Raw genomic sequence first — 13478 nt, 5'->3', positions numbered from 1 at the left:
CACACCACAAAGAACAGCCATTCTTGTAAACTGCTTTTTGAGTTAAAGGAAGAAAAGTAATAGCTACATAAAACATGAATCAACTGGTAGGAATTGTTACAATCCTTTGCTTTGCTGGGCACTAGGTACTCTGATTTGTTTTTCTTCCTCTAGCTTTGAATGAAGTTGCAAACGTTGATTTCCAGAGCAGTCATCTGAGATCGTGGCCCAGGGGTACACGTGACATAACCGGTTGACTAGGGAGTTACAGATGATGACAGCACTCTTGTGTAGCTGAAAAGCTAAAAATAGCCCAGGGCAGTTCCAAGACTGGAGATGGAAGCCTACTGTAAAAGATGAGTTCACCAAAGAAATTGTACCAGGAGAAACCCTTAGGTGACTTTCAAACACATGTCACTATGTGAGTGACAGATTGTAACATTAAGGGAAGCTGCAGAAGAATTATCTGGGAACCTGGCAAAGAACCCAAGACTTTCTACTTTGGTTGTGCCCCCAGTTACACCTTATTTATCATCTTCATCTCAGCTTCAGTCTGGGTAGCTATAGCTTAAAATTTGAGGGACTGCTAACCTGACACAACTGTCTACTAACTTGACACAAGTCACCTGTGACACAGGTGACTTAGATTAAGGGGGGCAATTCACAGCTATCGATTTTGTGACTGGGAACCACCAGTATTTGTGAGTTGTGACCAGTTTTGTGGTCTAAGAACCAAACATAGATAAGCTAAAGATAGTTGAAGTATAGTTAATTAAGAAGACTCAGAGGATGGGTGGAAGGGAACATACAGTTATAAAGTCAAGCTGCATTTGTTGTTCCATAAAACTAAGCATCTTCAAGTTTGTGGATAGAACATCGTGAAAGTTCATTAAATCATAAAGAATCTGGTTGTAGCAATATTATTTTGGTTCCAATTGAATCCAGAATATAAGATTGGAGCTATTTCTTTAAAAGTTCAGAAATGTAATTCAGGACAACTCTCTTGTCTACGTGGAAAACGTACAGATCATTCTTCCTCAGGAGATGGTACAAACTGAAAATGCTCACAGGGTCAAAAAAGCTTGAAGTAAGCATGGCTGGATATTAAATCCACAGTGGATATTAAAGCAAGATGCCTTGAGGATATTGGAACCTTAAGAGGTTAACCTCTAGGAGGATAATCATTCACTCTCACAAATGTCCTCTTTTACCACCTGTCTTATTATATCTATCTGTTGAAATGCTTTATTGGAAATATCTTAAAGTTTGATCTCTCTTAAGAGATCTCTCCTAAGAAAAATCTTTCTTTTACCAGCATTACCACTTCCAGATGAGAACAGTGCAAATGGATGATGGTTTCTTCTAGAAAAGGAGAGTGTAAAAACAACCCCATAGGCATTTTCACATTTTTTTGTTTTCATTTATTGACTATTTATTGTTCTCCTTTTCTGCAGATCACCTTTAAGGAAAGCTAAATTGAGATTTTTAAAATGGTCAAAAGTCTGTGGGAAAACAGGAAAGCGAAATATATATATATAGTCATGCTAATGAAAATTACAATTATAACTCTGGGTTTAAGAAAAAGATTCAGTAAGAGTACTCTACCTCATAAGAAGGCTCCCAACTCAGCATCTTCCACCCTTGTTAATTAATGATGTTTAAGGAAGTTTTAATTTTAAAAGTCATTTCAAAGTTGTTTTCATATTTCCTCTACCCTTTTTCAGAAATTTTAACAATACGGAAAATCCTATGAGAACTCCATTTGATAAAAGTACTGCTTCCTTGGCATGAACTAGAGGGAAATATTTAATACTCATTATGCTCAAGGCATTGCGCCTTCATCCTCACCCGGGTCTACAACGTTCTATTCTAATGATAGAACTCTAGAGTTTAACACAGGCAAACGGAAACAGAGGTAAATCAGGAAGCCATTGATATGTGAACATTCCCTTGCATACAAAGCATTTCATGGCACAATCTAATGGTATTTATAAGTGAACTACATCTATCCTTGATGAGAAATGACTGAAAATAACAAGTTCAGCTGTTTCAGAACTAGTTATAGCCATTTACTTACATAAAACACAAGACTATTTTTTTAAGAATTTCTGCATCAGTTTTAACTTGCAACAGAAATTATTTGTATACCAAATAAGTAGTATGTTTTGAATCTAAAGAAATGTATGAGTCAAAATACACAATTGATAACTTGGTAGTTATTCAGGCGGCATGTAAATTATAATGGAAAGTCCGTCAGCGGGTTGGTGCCCTTCTAAAATTTGCATGCCACATTCCAGTTGAGTGTCCACATTACAGAAAACATGTTCACCTTGCTAAACCCAGGGGTGCCTGACGGTGCCCTGAAATATTTCTCCGTCTTCCTTTCAGGACTAATTTAGTAAAAATGAACTCTTTTGAGGTCACTATATACATCATTCCCTATTTTCTTTTTCATGACCACAACCCCAGATTGTGCTGGGACACCATCCACTCCTAGCAGCTGCTGCCCCTTCTGAAGCTGTCTTATTCAGCCCCCTGTTCAAATGGATACCAGGGTTCAGAGTGACTATAAATCACACCATTTCTGTGTTTGGATTGCTTGGTGCAAGCACCATCCAGGGATGCATAGGAACCTCTCATAACCAGTCTCTCCATAACTCATGTTGAGTGCTTACATTTGAAGAGATATTTGGTGCCCTCCCCCACTTAGCAGTCTTCTCTTAGCAGACAGGAGTCCCAGACTGAGCCACATGGAATCATATAGGCCTAGTCTGTATTGCCCTTTACCCCCACCTGTTCAGTTACCTGTGTGGTTTTTAGGATTTCATCAGTAAGAAGACCCAAGACAATCTACTGAAAAGTATTTAATAAGTTTGTTCGATTAATTGAAAGAGAGTAATAAGCACTCCACAAAAAAAGAGCATTTAATTTGGGCAGTATCCACAACAAAGTTAGAGCTCTGTAGTTAAAAGGTGTACAAGAAAAAAAATACATATTTTGACTATCATATTGGGAAAAGTAGAAAACACTGAAGTCAAATGAGGGTGGAGCAAAGCACTCATACCCTCTGGTGGATATGTTGATTTTATAAATATTTTGGATGACAGTTTAGCAACCTATGTATCAAAAGCTTTTAAAAAGGCTGTGCCACTTAAAATCTGCTTCTGGAATTTAGTAATTGAACATGTGCACAGATACATATGTACAAAGATGCTCATTGCAGCAGTGTTTATAAAGGCAGAAAATTGGAAACTACTTCTGCGCTCATCAGTGGAGGAACTGTTTTACTAAATTATATTGCAGCTATTACACATGTTGTAGAGCTTTCTATAAAGCTAGTAAGTGTCTATAATAGATGTTTATAAAACAGTATGTATAATATGGTATCATTTTGGTTAGTGTATTTGTGTGCTCTTGCATGCATGTATGTCCATCTAAGAGTGAAAGGATGTAATCCAAAATTTTAAGAAACTTAGTTCTTGTCTAGGAGATGGGATTACATATACTTTTATTTTTTTCTGTATTTTTTTGTATCTTCAGAATTTTTTTGTGTTGAGGATATATTTTATCAGAAAAAAAATTTTATTCTAAGAAAAAAATAAACCTGAGCCCCTGAGTTCTCAGCAGAGAACTCAAGGTGAACAAGCAAGACCTGGCCACTAACCTTCAGAAGCTAATAGTGTGGTTAACAGGGCAGGAAGCAGACAGTGTGATTTGTACAAAAATCATTCTGGGCCATTCCTGAGTACACGTTGATCGTCAGAGAGTCACAACCAAGGGATGTTCTTGGAATATCCTGACACATTTGACTCTAAAACAGACTTGGAGTCCAAGCTTCAGGATGTATTTTCCTCCTTGAATAGGCTCCTTTTCCTCTGTGCTGCTTCGCTGTCAACACTTTCCTGAATGCCTGGTCTGGTCAAAAACAAGCTCACTTACTCACTACAGTACACACCATTCACTGAGCTGACTTCCTGTGTGGCTCCCCTGTGTGTCCAGAGTTACTAATACGTTACTTCCTTTCCTTCCCACCCCGGCTTCCGCAGTACTTGTCTTTCCACCTTCGGAAGTCAGCCTTCCATACCTGCAGTTCTTGGCACTTTTTTGGCTCAATTATTACTGTGTTTTTCTTGAACTTTGCAGTTTGCATTTTGATCAAAATGAAGAAAATTTGACCTAGTGTCTTCTATCTCTGCAATATTTTTGCACCATTTTGTTGGTAGGGGGAAGAACATTCTACTTATTACTCATGCCTTGACTCTGATGCCTGAACTCTGCTACAGTTAGGAAAAACACTTAGGAATATGTATCATTCGTAACTGCATGGCATGTAAATAAAATTTTTTATGTTTCATATTTTGTGAAATCTAAATTTACTTAAAGGCTTCTGCTTCTAATCTTTTGTTTCCCTAGAACTTACCATGTACCTGGATTCACAATTTACTGAAAAATAGAAGATCCCATATTTTTACTTTAGTAGTTGTCTATTATTATAGTTTTTTCCCTTTGTGTTCTTCTTGGAATTAACTACTTTTTCTTCTCTTAAAAATTGTAGAGAGCCACGTGTTTTTTCCATATTTGCACATCGGTTACACTTCAAATTATGTGAATGTTTTGATATTTATTTTTCATAGCGTAACCCTTCAACTTTATTGTTAGACAGTAAACCTTTCTTGCATCCTGCTGGGCATAAAGTTTGAGAGACCATTAACCCAAATGAGCCTGGAATACTCTCCAATCTCATAGTAAATGACAACCATATCACAGGCTATTTGGAAATTCTGATACAGTAAGACAGTTTCACTTGCTGTCCAAGGCAAGTTTCAAACACCCTTACACATAAACAAGAATTTGAGCAAAGGTCCTAATCTGACTGCTTTTATTCAGATCTTAACTTCAGCATTTTTAACTATCTTTATTTTTATCTTTATATTTATTCAGATCTTGGACAAATAATTTAACTTCAGCATTTTAACTATCTGTTTTTATTTAGGCCAGTTCCCTTATTTGTTACATATTCTTTCCATGCTAGTAATTAGTTTCTCCCTTTTCTCCGTTGTGTAGTAGAATGTCTTCTGCCAAGAGATAGGAAACCTGGATTTCACAGCAGTAGAGACTGGCACTCTTTTCTCTGGTATTGCATTCTAATAGTACCATATTGGAGTTTGACCTATTTATTTCACACAGGCAAATGTTGCCAAGTTAGTGGAGTTTTCCTCCAAATAAAGGGCCATGGTCTTGCATCACACATGGGAGGTTTGCATATGCAGACCAGATTATCTGCGTGCTAACTGCCAGCCTGTTCCACTGTGCAAGGGAAGAGTGCCTGGAGCCATGTACAGATGTGGTTCTCATTCCAGGCCTAATTCTTCAGAACTTCAGTGAGCTCCTGCTGGACTCCACCAAAGGCAACAGAATGTGGGCTGCAGAGAACGAGTTGCTTTTTGTATACTTTTCAGATGTTGCAATGATGACCAGGTTTTCCTGACTATATTCCACTGGACCCCTCTTCCCCTTTGTTCTTCTGAGAATTATAGATAGATATATATTTTTTCTCCATGCACAACTTTCCTCTAGCAATAGCCCTGGTTGTCACCCATAGTACAGTCCTCATTGAAAGTAAGAGAAATTGAATGGACCTAAAGGACTCTGTGGCTGAAATGAAAAAGACAGGGCTCAGCATTTTCATATAGTTTTAAATACTCTTGGAGTTTATTGGTTTGAAATAACTGAAATTGCAAATATAAGAATTGGATAGTGGTATCAGCCTAAGACATCGATGTGTCTTTGTTTTCCTTGCCCTTTATTGCCCTGGATAGGAAAGGTCTCACGGCAGAGTCACACTGTTTGTGCTTAGAATTCCAGGTTATGGCAATCATTAAGAAGTCAGGAAACAACAGGTGTTGGAGAGGATGTGGAGAAATAGGAACACTTTTACACTGTTGGTGGGATTGTAAACTAGTTCAACCATTATGGAAAACAGTATGGCGATTCCTCAAGGATCTAGAACTAGATGTACCATATGACCCAGCCATCCCACTACTGGGTATATACCCAAAGGATTATAAATTATTCTACTACAAAGACACATGCACACGTATGTTTATTGCGGCACTATTCACAATAGCAAAGACTTGGAATCAACCCAAATGTCCATCAGTGACAGACTGGATTAAGAAAATGTGGCACATATACACCATGGAATACTATGCAGCCATAAAAAAGGATGAGTTTGCGTCCTTTGTAGGGACATGGATGCAGCTGGAAACCATCATTCTTAGCAAACTATCACAAGAAGAGAAAACCAAACACCGCATGTTCTCACTCATAGGTGGGAACTGAACAATGAGATCACTTGGACTCGGGAAGGGGAACATCACACACCGGGGCCTATCATGGGGAGGGGGGAGGGGGGAGGGATTGCACTGGGGAGTTATACACGATATAAATGATGAATTGATGGGTGCTGACGAGTTGATGGGTGCAGCACACCAACATGGCATAAGTATACATATGTAACAAACCTGCACGTTATGCACATGTACCCTAGAACTTAAAGTATAATTAAAAAAAAAAAAAAAAGAATTCCAGGTTATATGCACTGGATGAAGGTGCATTGAGATGGGTTACATCAGCAGCATTCAGTCTGCTGGTGAAATACCTGCTAACTAGGAACTTCAAATACTGGTAATAAACCTTCATGTGTACAACAGTGGAAAAGGGGAAAGGAATGATAAATATCACATTTCATATAAGTATCAAAAAATATATGTTCTCAAAAGTGTGAAGAAAAGGAGAAAGTGGTGTGTGGTAAAATTGCGTAGCTTCTGTGCTAATTGATACTGAATGCAGAGGAGAATTAATCACATTTAATGAACATAATGTACAAGTTATACACCAAATGATTGCAAAATGAAATCTCCTTATTAGTTTTTAACGAATCATAGAAAACTTTTCAGTATCACTTAGTTAAAAAGCAGTCGATTCTTAACAAAATTAACATGAGCATTCTGACAAGCTGTATGAGAACACAAATTCAAATCATTCCTTGGAGTAAATTAGAACAATTCTATCCAACTCCATATGCTAATAGGTATTTTTGTATTTGGTTTCTATTCTGCCATCATTTCTTTTTTAAACCATAAGGATTTTAAGCTCTAAACTAAAGGCATCTGTATTTTGTTGTTGCTGGTTCTTTTGGTTTTTAAAAATTTGTTTGCTAGGAATGAGGGACATCATTTGTAGATTACGGGACAAACACCAATGACTAGTGCAGCTTTTATTTATATGGAAGTATCTTTTGGCATTTATTTGAAGTTATCCCATGATATCTTCTATAAAGTGGTGAGGTAGGTCCAAAAAGAAATCATGAAAAATGGTAAAAGTTTAGAAAATAAGACATAAGAAGGATGAGATTTTCATCAACAGTTTTTTTGTCTTAGATTTTTCTTCTTGCTAAATAAACTTCACTCCCTTGGATAGGCAGTTTTGTTTACTATGTTCGTTTTTGACCTTGATATGCCTTTGCTGCTTAATGTGGAAATAATTCTGGGATGATTGTGTTACATACGTAATATTGATATACTCTCATGAGTTTATAGAATAATATTGTACTGTTCAATTCAAAGACTTCTTTCACCAAGAATACACCATGTTTGCCATGTCATAGTCATAGTGGCCATGACTGCTTGGTAAGCTGACTAGTAGTGGATGTATTTCTCTTTCACAATAAACCTATTAAAGCTTGAAAATTAACACTTACAAATCAGCACTTTTTCAAAAAAGTATATATTACAATTTGTTTTTCTGTTTTACACAGGAAGAATTTAATGGAAAATCTGACTCCCTCTTTTTTAATGATGGTCAGCGAAGAATAGACTTTGTTCTAGTGTATGAGGATGAAAGTAGAAAAGAGACCAGTAAAAAGGGTACAAATGAAAAACAAAGGGTAAGTTTTAATGCTATTTTCCTTTCTTTTTATTTCTTATATTGTAAAATGAAAACTCTGCTATTTTATATAAGTAATAAAGTGAAACTGGTGTTGAAATATCATACACAAAACATAGTTTCATATTTTCTCTGCTCATGTTCTCTCAAAGCATATTAACGAAACATTTTTTAAATTTGAGTCAGAGTTTCTCAGGCTCTTAACCTCATTTGGTTTCACAGCTGAAACCACACTTTCTTTCAAGGAATTGGACTTTCTATTGTACAGAAGAGATTTACCTTAAGCATGCCTGGCTGTTCAACTAGGTGGGATAGGAAGCTAATGATTAATAATGACTAGTGTAATAACAACTAGCTTTCAATGTGTGCTCACTCAGGTATTGTACATGCATTTTGCGTACATGTTCTCCTTTCATACAGTATAAAGTGGGTTCTATAATCACACCATTTTATAGATGATAGAGATGACCCTTAGGTTAGATGAGTATACAAGGTCATGGACTCTAGTCTGGCAAGTGTTGTAGCCATGGTTCAAACTGTCTTGAATATGGAAACTGTGCTCTTGATCCCGCATTTTTTTTCTGTTACCTCCCTTCCCTCCCTTTCATTCATTGCATTGCCAGTCAAACTGCTCTCTTCTTCCTTTCCTTTGCACCAAGCTTTTTAAGGTAAAGGGCCTCTTTGTCTCAGGATGTTAAAACAGTAGGGCATGTGATAAACAACTCCCTGGAACTTTTTTACTTGTACCCAAACTGCTTTAAACTAAAACAGACCAAAAAGGAGTGCATATGTATATTACTTTCACCCACTTGAGAAATCATTCCTCATCCTTTTTTTTTTATTATTATTATACTTTAAGTTCTAGGGTACATGTGCATAACATGCAGGTTTGTTACATATGTATACTTGTGCCATGTTGGTGTGCTGCACCCATCAACTTGTCAGCACCCATCAATTCATCATTTATATCATGTATAACTCCCCAATGCAATCCCTCCCTCTTCCCCCCTCCCCATGATAGGCCCCGGTGTGTGATGTTCCCCTTCCCGAGTCCAAGTGATCTCATTGTTCAATTCCCACCGATGAGTGAGAACATGCAGTGTTTGGTTTTCTGTTCTTGTGATACTTTGCTGAGAATGATGGTTTCCAGCTGCATCCATGTCCCTACAAAGGACACAAACTCGTCCTTTTTTATGGCTGCATACTATTCCATGGTGTATATGTGCCACATTTTCTTAATCCAGTCTGTCACTGATGGACATTTGGGTTGATTCCAAGTCTTTGCTATTGTGAATAGTGTCACAGTAAACATACGTGTGCATGTGTCTTTATAGCAGCATGATTTATAATCCTTTGGGTATATACCCAGTAATGGGATGGCTGGGTCATATGGTACATCTAGTTCTAGATCCTTGAGGAATCACCATACTGTTTTCCATAATGGTTGAACTAGTTTACAGTCCCACCAACAGTGTAAAAGTGTTCCTATTTCTCCACATCCTCTCCAGCACCTGTTGTTTCCTGACTTTTTAATGATTGCCATTCTAACTGGTGTGAGATGGTATCTCATTGTGGTTTTGATTTGCATCTCTCTGATGGCCAGTGATGGTGAGCATTTTTTCATGTGTCTGTTGGCTGTATGAATGTCTTCTTTTGAGAAATGTCTGTTCATATCCTTTGCCCACTTTTTCATGGGGTTGTTTGTTTTTTTCTTGTAAATTTGTTTGAGTTCTTTGTAGGTTCTGGATATTAGCCCTTTGTCAGATGAGTAGATTGCAAAAATTTTCTTCCATTCTGTAGGTTGCCTGTTCACTCTGATGGTAGTTTCTTTTGCTGTGCAGAAGCTCTTTAGTTTAATTAGATCCCATTTGTCAATTTTGGCTTTTGTTGCCGTTGCTTTTGGTGTTTTAGACATGAAGTCCTTGCCCATGCCTATGTCCTGAATGGTACTACCTAGGTTTTCTTCTAGGGTTTTTATGGTATTAGGTCTAACATTTAAGTCTCTAATCCATCTTGAATTAATTTTCATATGAGGAGTAAGGAAAGGATCCAGTTTGAGCTTTCTACTTATGGCTAGCCAATTTTCCCAGCACCATTTATTAAATAGGGAATCCTTTCCCCATTTCTTGTTTCTCTCAGGTTTGTCAAAGATCAGATGGCTGTAGATGTGTGGTCTTATTTCTGAGGACTCTGTTCTGTTCCATTGTTCTATATCTCTGTTTTGGTACCAGTACCATGCTGTTTTGGTTACCGTAGCCTTGTAGTATAGTTTGAAGTCAGGTAGCGTGATCCCTCCAGCTTCGTTCTTTTGACTTAGGATTGTCTTGGCAATGCGGGCTCTGTTTTGGTTCCATATGAACTTTAAAACAGTTTTTTCCAATTCTGTGAAGAAAGTCATTGGTAGCTTAATGGGGATGGCATTGAATCTATAAATAACCTTGGGCAGTATGGCCATTTTCACAATATTGATTCTTCCTATCCATGAGCATGGTATGTTCTTCCATTTGTTTGTGTCCTCTTTTATTTCACTGAGCAGTGGTTTGTAGTTCTCCTTGAAGAGGTCCTTTACATCCCTTGTAAGTTGGATTCCTAGGTATTTTATTCTCTTTGAAGCATTGTGAATGGAAGTTCATTCCTGATTTGGCTCTCTGTTTGGCTGTTACTGGTGTATAAGAATGCTTGTGATTTTTGCACATTAATTTTGTATCCTGAGACTTTGCTGAAGTTGCTTATCAGCTTAAGGAGCTTTTGGGCTGAGACAATGGGGTTTTCTAAATATACAATCATGTCATCTGCAAACAGGGACAATTTGACTTCTTCTTTTCCTAACTGAATACCCTTGATTTCTTTCTCTTGCCTGATTGCCCTAGCCAGAACTTCCAACACTATGTTGAATAGGAGTGGTGAGAGAGAGGGCATCCCTGTCTTGTGCCAGTTTCCAAAGGGAATTTTTCCAGTTTTTGCCCATTCAGTATGATATTGGCTGTGGGTTTGTCATAAATAGCTCTTATTATTTTGAGGTACGTTCCATGAATACCAAATTTATTGAGCGTTTTTAGCATGAAGGGCTGTTGAATTTTGTCAAAGGCCTTTTCCGCATCTATTGAGATAATCATGTGGTTCTTGTCTTTGGTTCTGTTTATATGCTGGATTACATTTATTGATTTGCGAATGTTGAACCAGCCTTGCATCCCAGGGATGAAGCCCACTTGATCATGGTGGATAAGCTTTTTGATGTGCTGCTGAATCCGGTTTGCCAGTATTTTATTGAGGATTTTTGCATTGATGTTCATTAGGGATATTGGTCTAAAATTCTCTTTTTTTGTTGTGTCTCTGCCAGGCTTTGGTATCAGGATGATGTTGGCCTCATAAAATGAGTTAGGGAGGATTCCCTCTTTTTCTATTGATTGGAATAGTTTCAGAAGGAATGGTACCAGCTCGTCCTTGTACCTCTGATAGAATTCAGCTGTGAATCCATCTGGTCCTGGACTATTTTTGGTTGGTAGGCTATTAATTATTGCCTCAATTTCAGAACCTGCTGTTGGTCTATTCAGGGATTCAGCTTCTTCCTTGTTTAGTCTTGGGAGAGTGTAAGTGTCCAGGAAGTTATCCATTTCTTCTAGATTTTCTAGTTGATTTGCGTAGAGGTGTTTATAGTATTCTCTGATGGTAGTTTGTATTTCTGTGGGGTTGGTGGTGATATCCCCTTTATCATTTTTTATTGCGTCTATTTGATTCTTCTCTCTTTTCTTCTTTATTAGTCTTGCTAGCGGTCTGTCAATTTTGTTGATCTTTTCAAAAAACCAACTCCTGGATTCATTGATTTTTTGGAGGGTTTTTTGTGTCTCTATCTCCTTCAGTTCTGCTCTGATCTTAGTTATTTCTTGCCTTCTGCTAGCTTTTCAATGTGTTTGCTCTTGCTTCTCTAGTTCTTTTAATTGTGATGTTAGAGTGTCAATTTTAGATCTTTCCTGCTTTCTCTTGTGGGCATTTAGTGCTATAAATTTCCCTCTACACACTGCTTTAAATGTGTCCCAGAGATTCTGGTATGTTGTATCTTTGTTCTCATTGGTTTCAAAGAACATCTTTATTTTTGCCTTCATTTCGTTATGTACCCAGTAGTCATTCAGGAGCAGGTTGTTCAGTTTCCATGTAGTTGAGCGGTTTTGATTGAGTTTCTTATTCCTGAGTTCTAGTTTGATTGCACTGTGGTCTGAGAGACAGTTTGTTATAATTTCTGTTCTTGTACATTTGCTGAGGAGTGCTTTACTTCCAATTATGTGGTCAGTTTTGGAATAAGTGTGATGTGGTGCTGAGAAGAATGTATATTCTGTTGATTTGGGGTGGAGGGTTCTACAGATGTTTATTAGGTCTGCTTGCTGCAGAGATGAGTTCAATTCCTGGATATCCTTGTTAACTTTCTGTCTCGTTGATCTGTCTAATGTTGACAGTGGAGTGTTGAAGTCTCCCATTATTATTGTATGGGAGTCTAAGTCTCTTTGTAAGTCTCTAAGGACTTGCTTTATGAATCTGGGTGCTCCTGTATTGGGTGCATATATATTTAGGAGAGTTAGCTCTTCCTGTTGAATTGATCCCTTTACCATTATGTAATGGCCTTCTTTGTCTCTTTTGATCTTCGATGATTTAAAGTCTGTTTTATCAGAGACTAGGGTTGCAACCCCTGCTTTTTTTTGTTCTCCATTTGCTTGGTAGATCTTCCTCCATCCCTTTATTTTGAACCTATGTATGTCTCTGCATGTGAGATGGGTCTCCTGAATACAGCAGACTGATGGGTCTTGACTCTTTATCCAGTTTGCCAGTCTGTGTCTTTTAATTAGAGCATTTAGTCCATTTACATTTAAGGTTAATATTGTTATGTGTGAACTTGATCCTGCCATTATGATATTAACTGGTTATTTTGCCTGTTAGTTGATGCAGTTTCTTCCTAGCCTCGATGGTCTTTACATTTTGGCATGTTTTTGCAATGGCTGGTACCGGTTGTTCCTTTCCATGCTTAGGGCTTCCTGCAGGGTCTTTTGTATGGCAGGCCTGGTGGTGACAAAATCTCTAAGCATTTGCTTATCTGTAAAGGATTTTATTTCTCCTTCACTTATGAAACTGAGTTTGGCTGGATATGAAATTCTGGGTTGAAAATTCTTTTCTTTAAGAACGTTGAATATTGGCCCCCACTCTCTTCTGGCTTGTAGAGTTTCTGCCGAGAGATCTGCTGTTAGTCTGATGGGCTTCCCTTTGTGGGTAACCCGACCTTTCTCTCTGGCTGCTCTTAAGATTTTTTCCTTCATTTCAACTTTGGTTAATCTGTCAATTATGTGTCTTGGAGTTGCTCTTCTGGAGGAGTATCTTTGTGGCGTTCTCTGTATTTCCTGAATTTGAATGTTGGCCTGCCCTACTAGGTTGGGGAAGTTCTCCTGGATGATATCCTGAAGAGTGTTTTCCAACTTGGTTCCATTTTCCCCCTCACTTTCAGGCACCCCAATCAGACGTAGATTTGGTCTTTTTACATAATCCCATACTTCTTGCAGGCTTTGTTC

General features: G+C 37.8%; 1 protein-coding gene across 4 annotated transcripts in view; it reads left to right on the top strand.

Moving 5' to 3' along the window:
- Positions 1 to 13478, top strand: part of ANO6 (anoctamin 6) — a 228461-nt gene that overhangs the window by 114831 nt on the left and 100152 nt on the right. For all 4 annotated transcript variants that reach the window (XM_030938982.1, XM_030938983.1, XM_010382272.2 and 1 more), the window contains one exon: positions 7799 to 7927. In XM_030938982.1, coding sequence (XP_030794842.1) covers positions 7799 to 7927 — 129 coding nt within the window. The remainder of the gene's footprint in view (positions 1 to 7798; positions 7928 to 13478) is intronic.

Source organism: Rhinopithecus roxellana, chromosome 10 (assembly GCF_007565055.1).
Source record: "Rhinopithecus roxellana isolate Shanxi Qingling chromosome 10, ASM756505v1, whole genome shotgun sequence".
Classification (NCBI taxonomy): Eukaryota; Metazoa; Chordata; class Mammalia; order Primates; family Cercopithecidae; genus Rhinopithecus; species Rhinopithecus roxellana.
The sequence above is the reverse complement of the archived record's forward strand: the minus strand, read 5'-3'. Positions and strand labels throughout refer to the sequence as shown.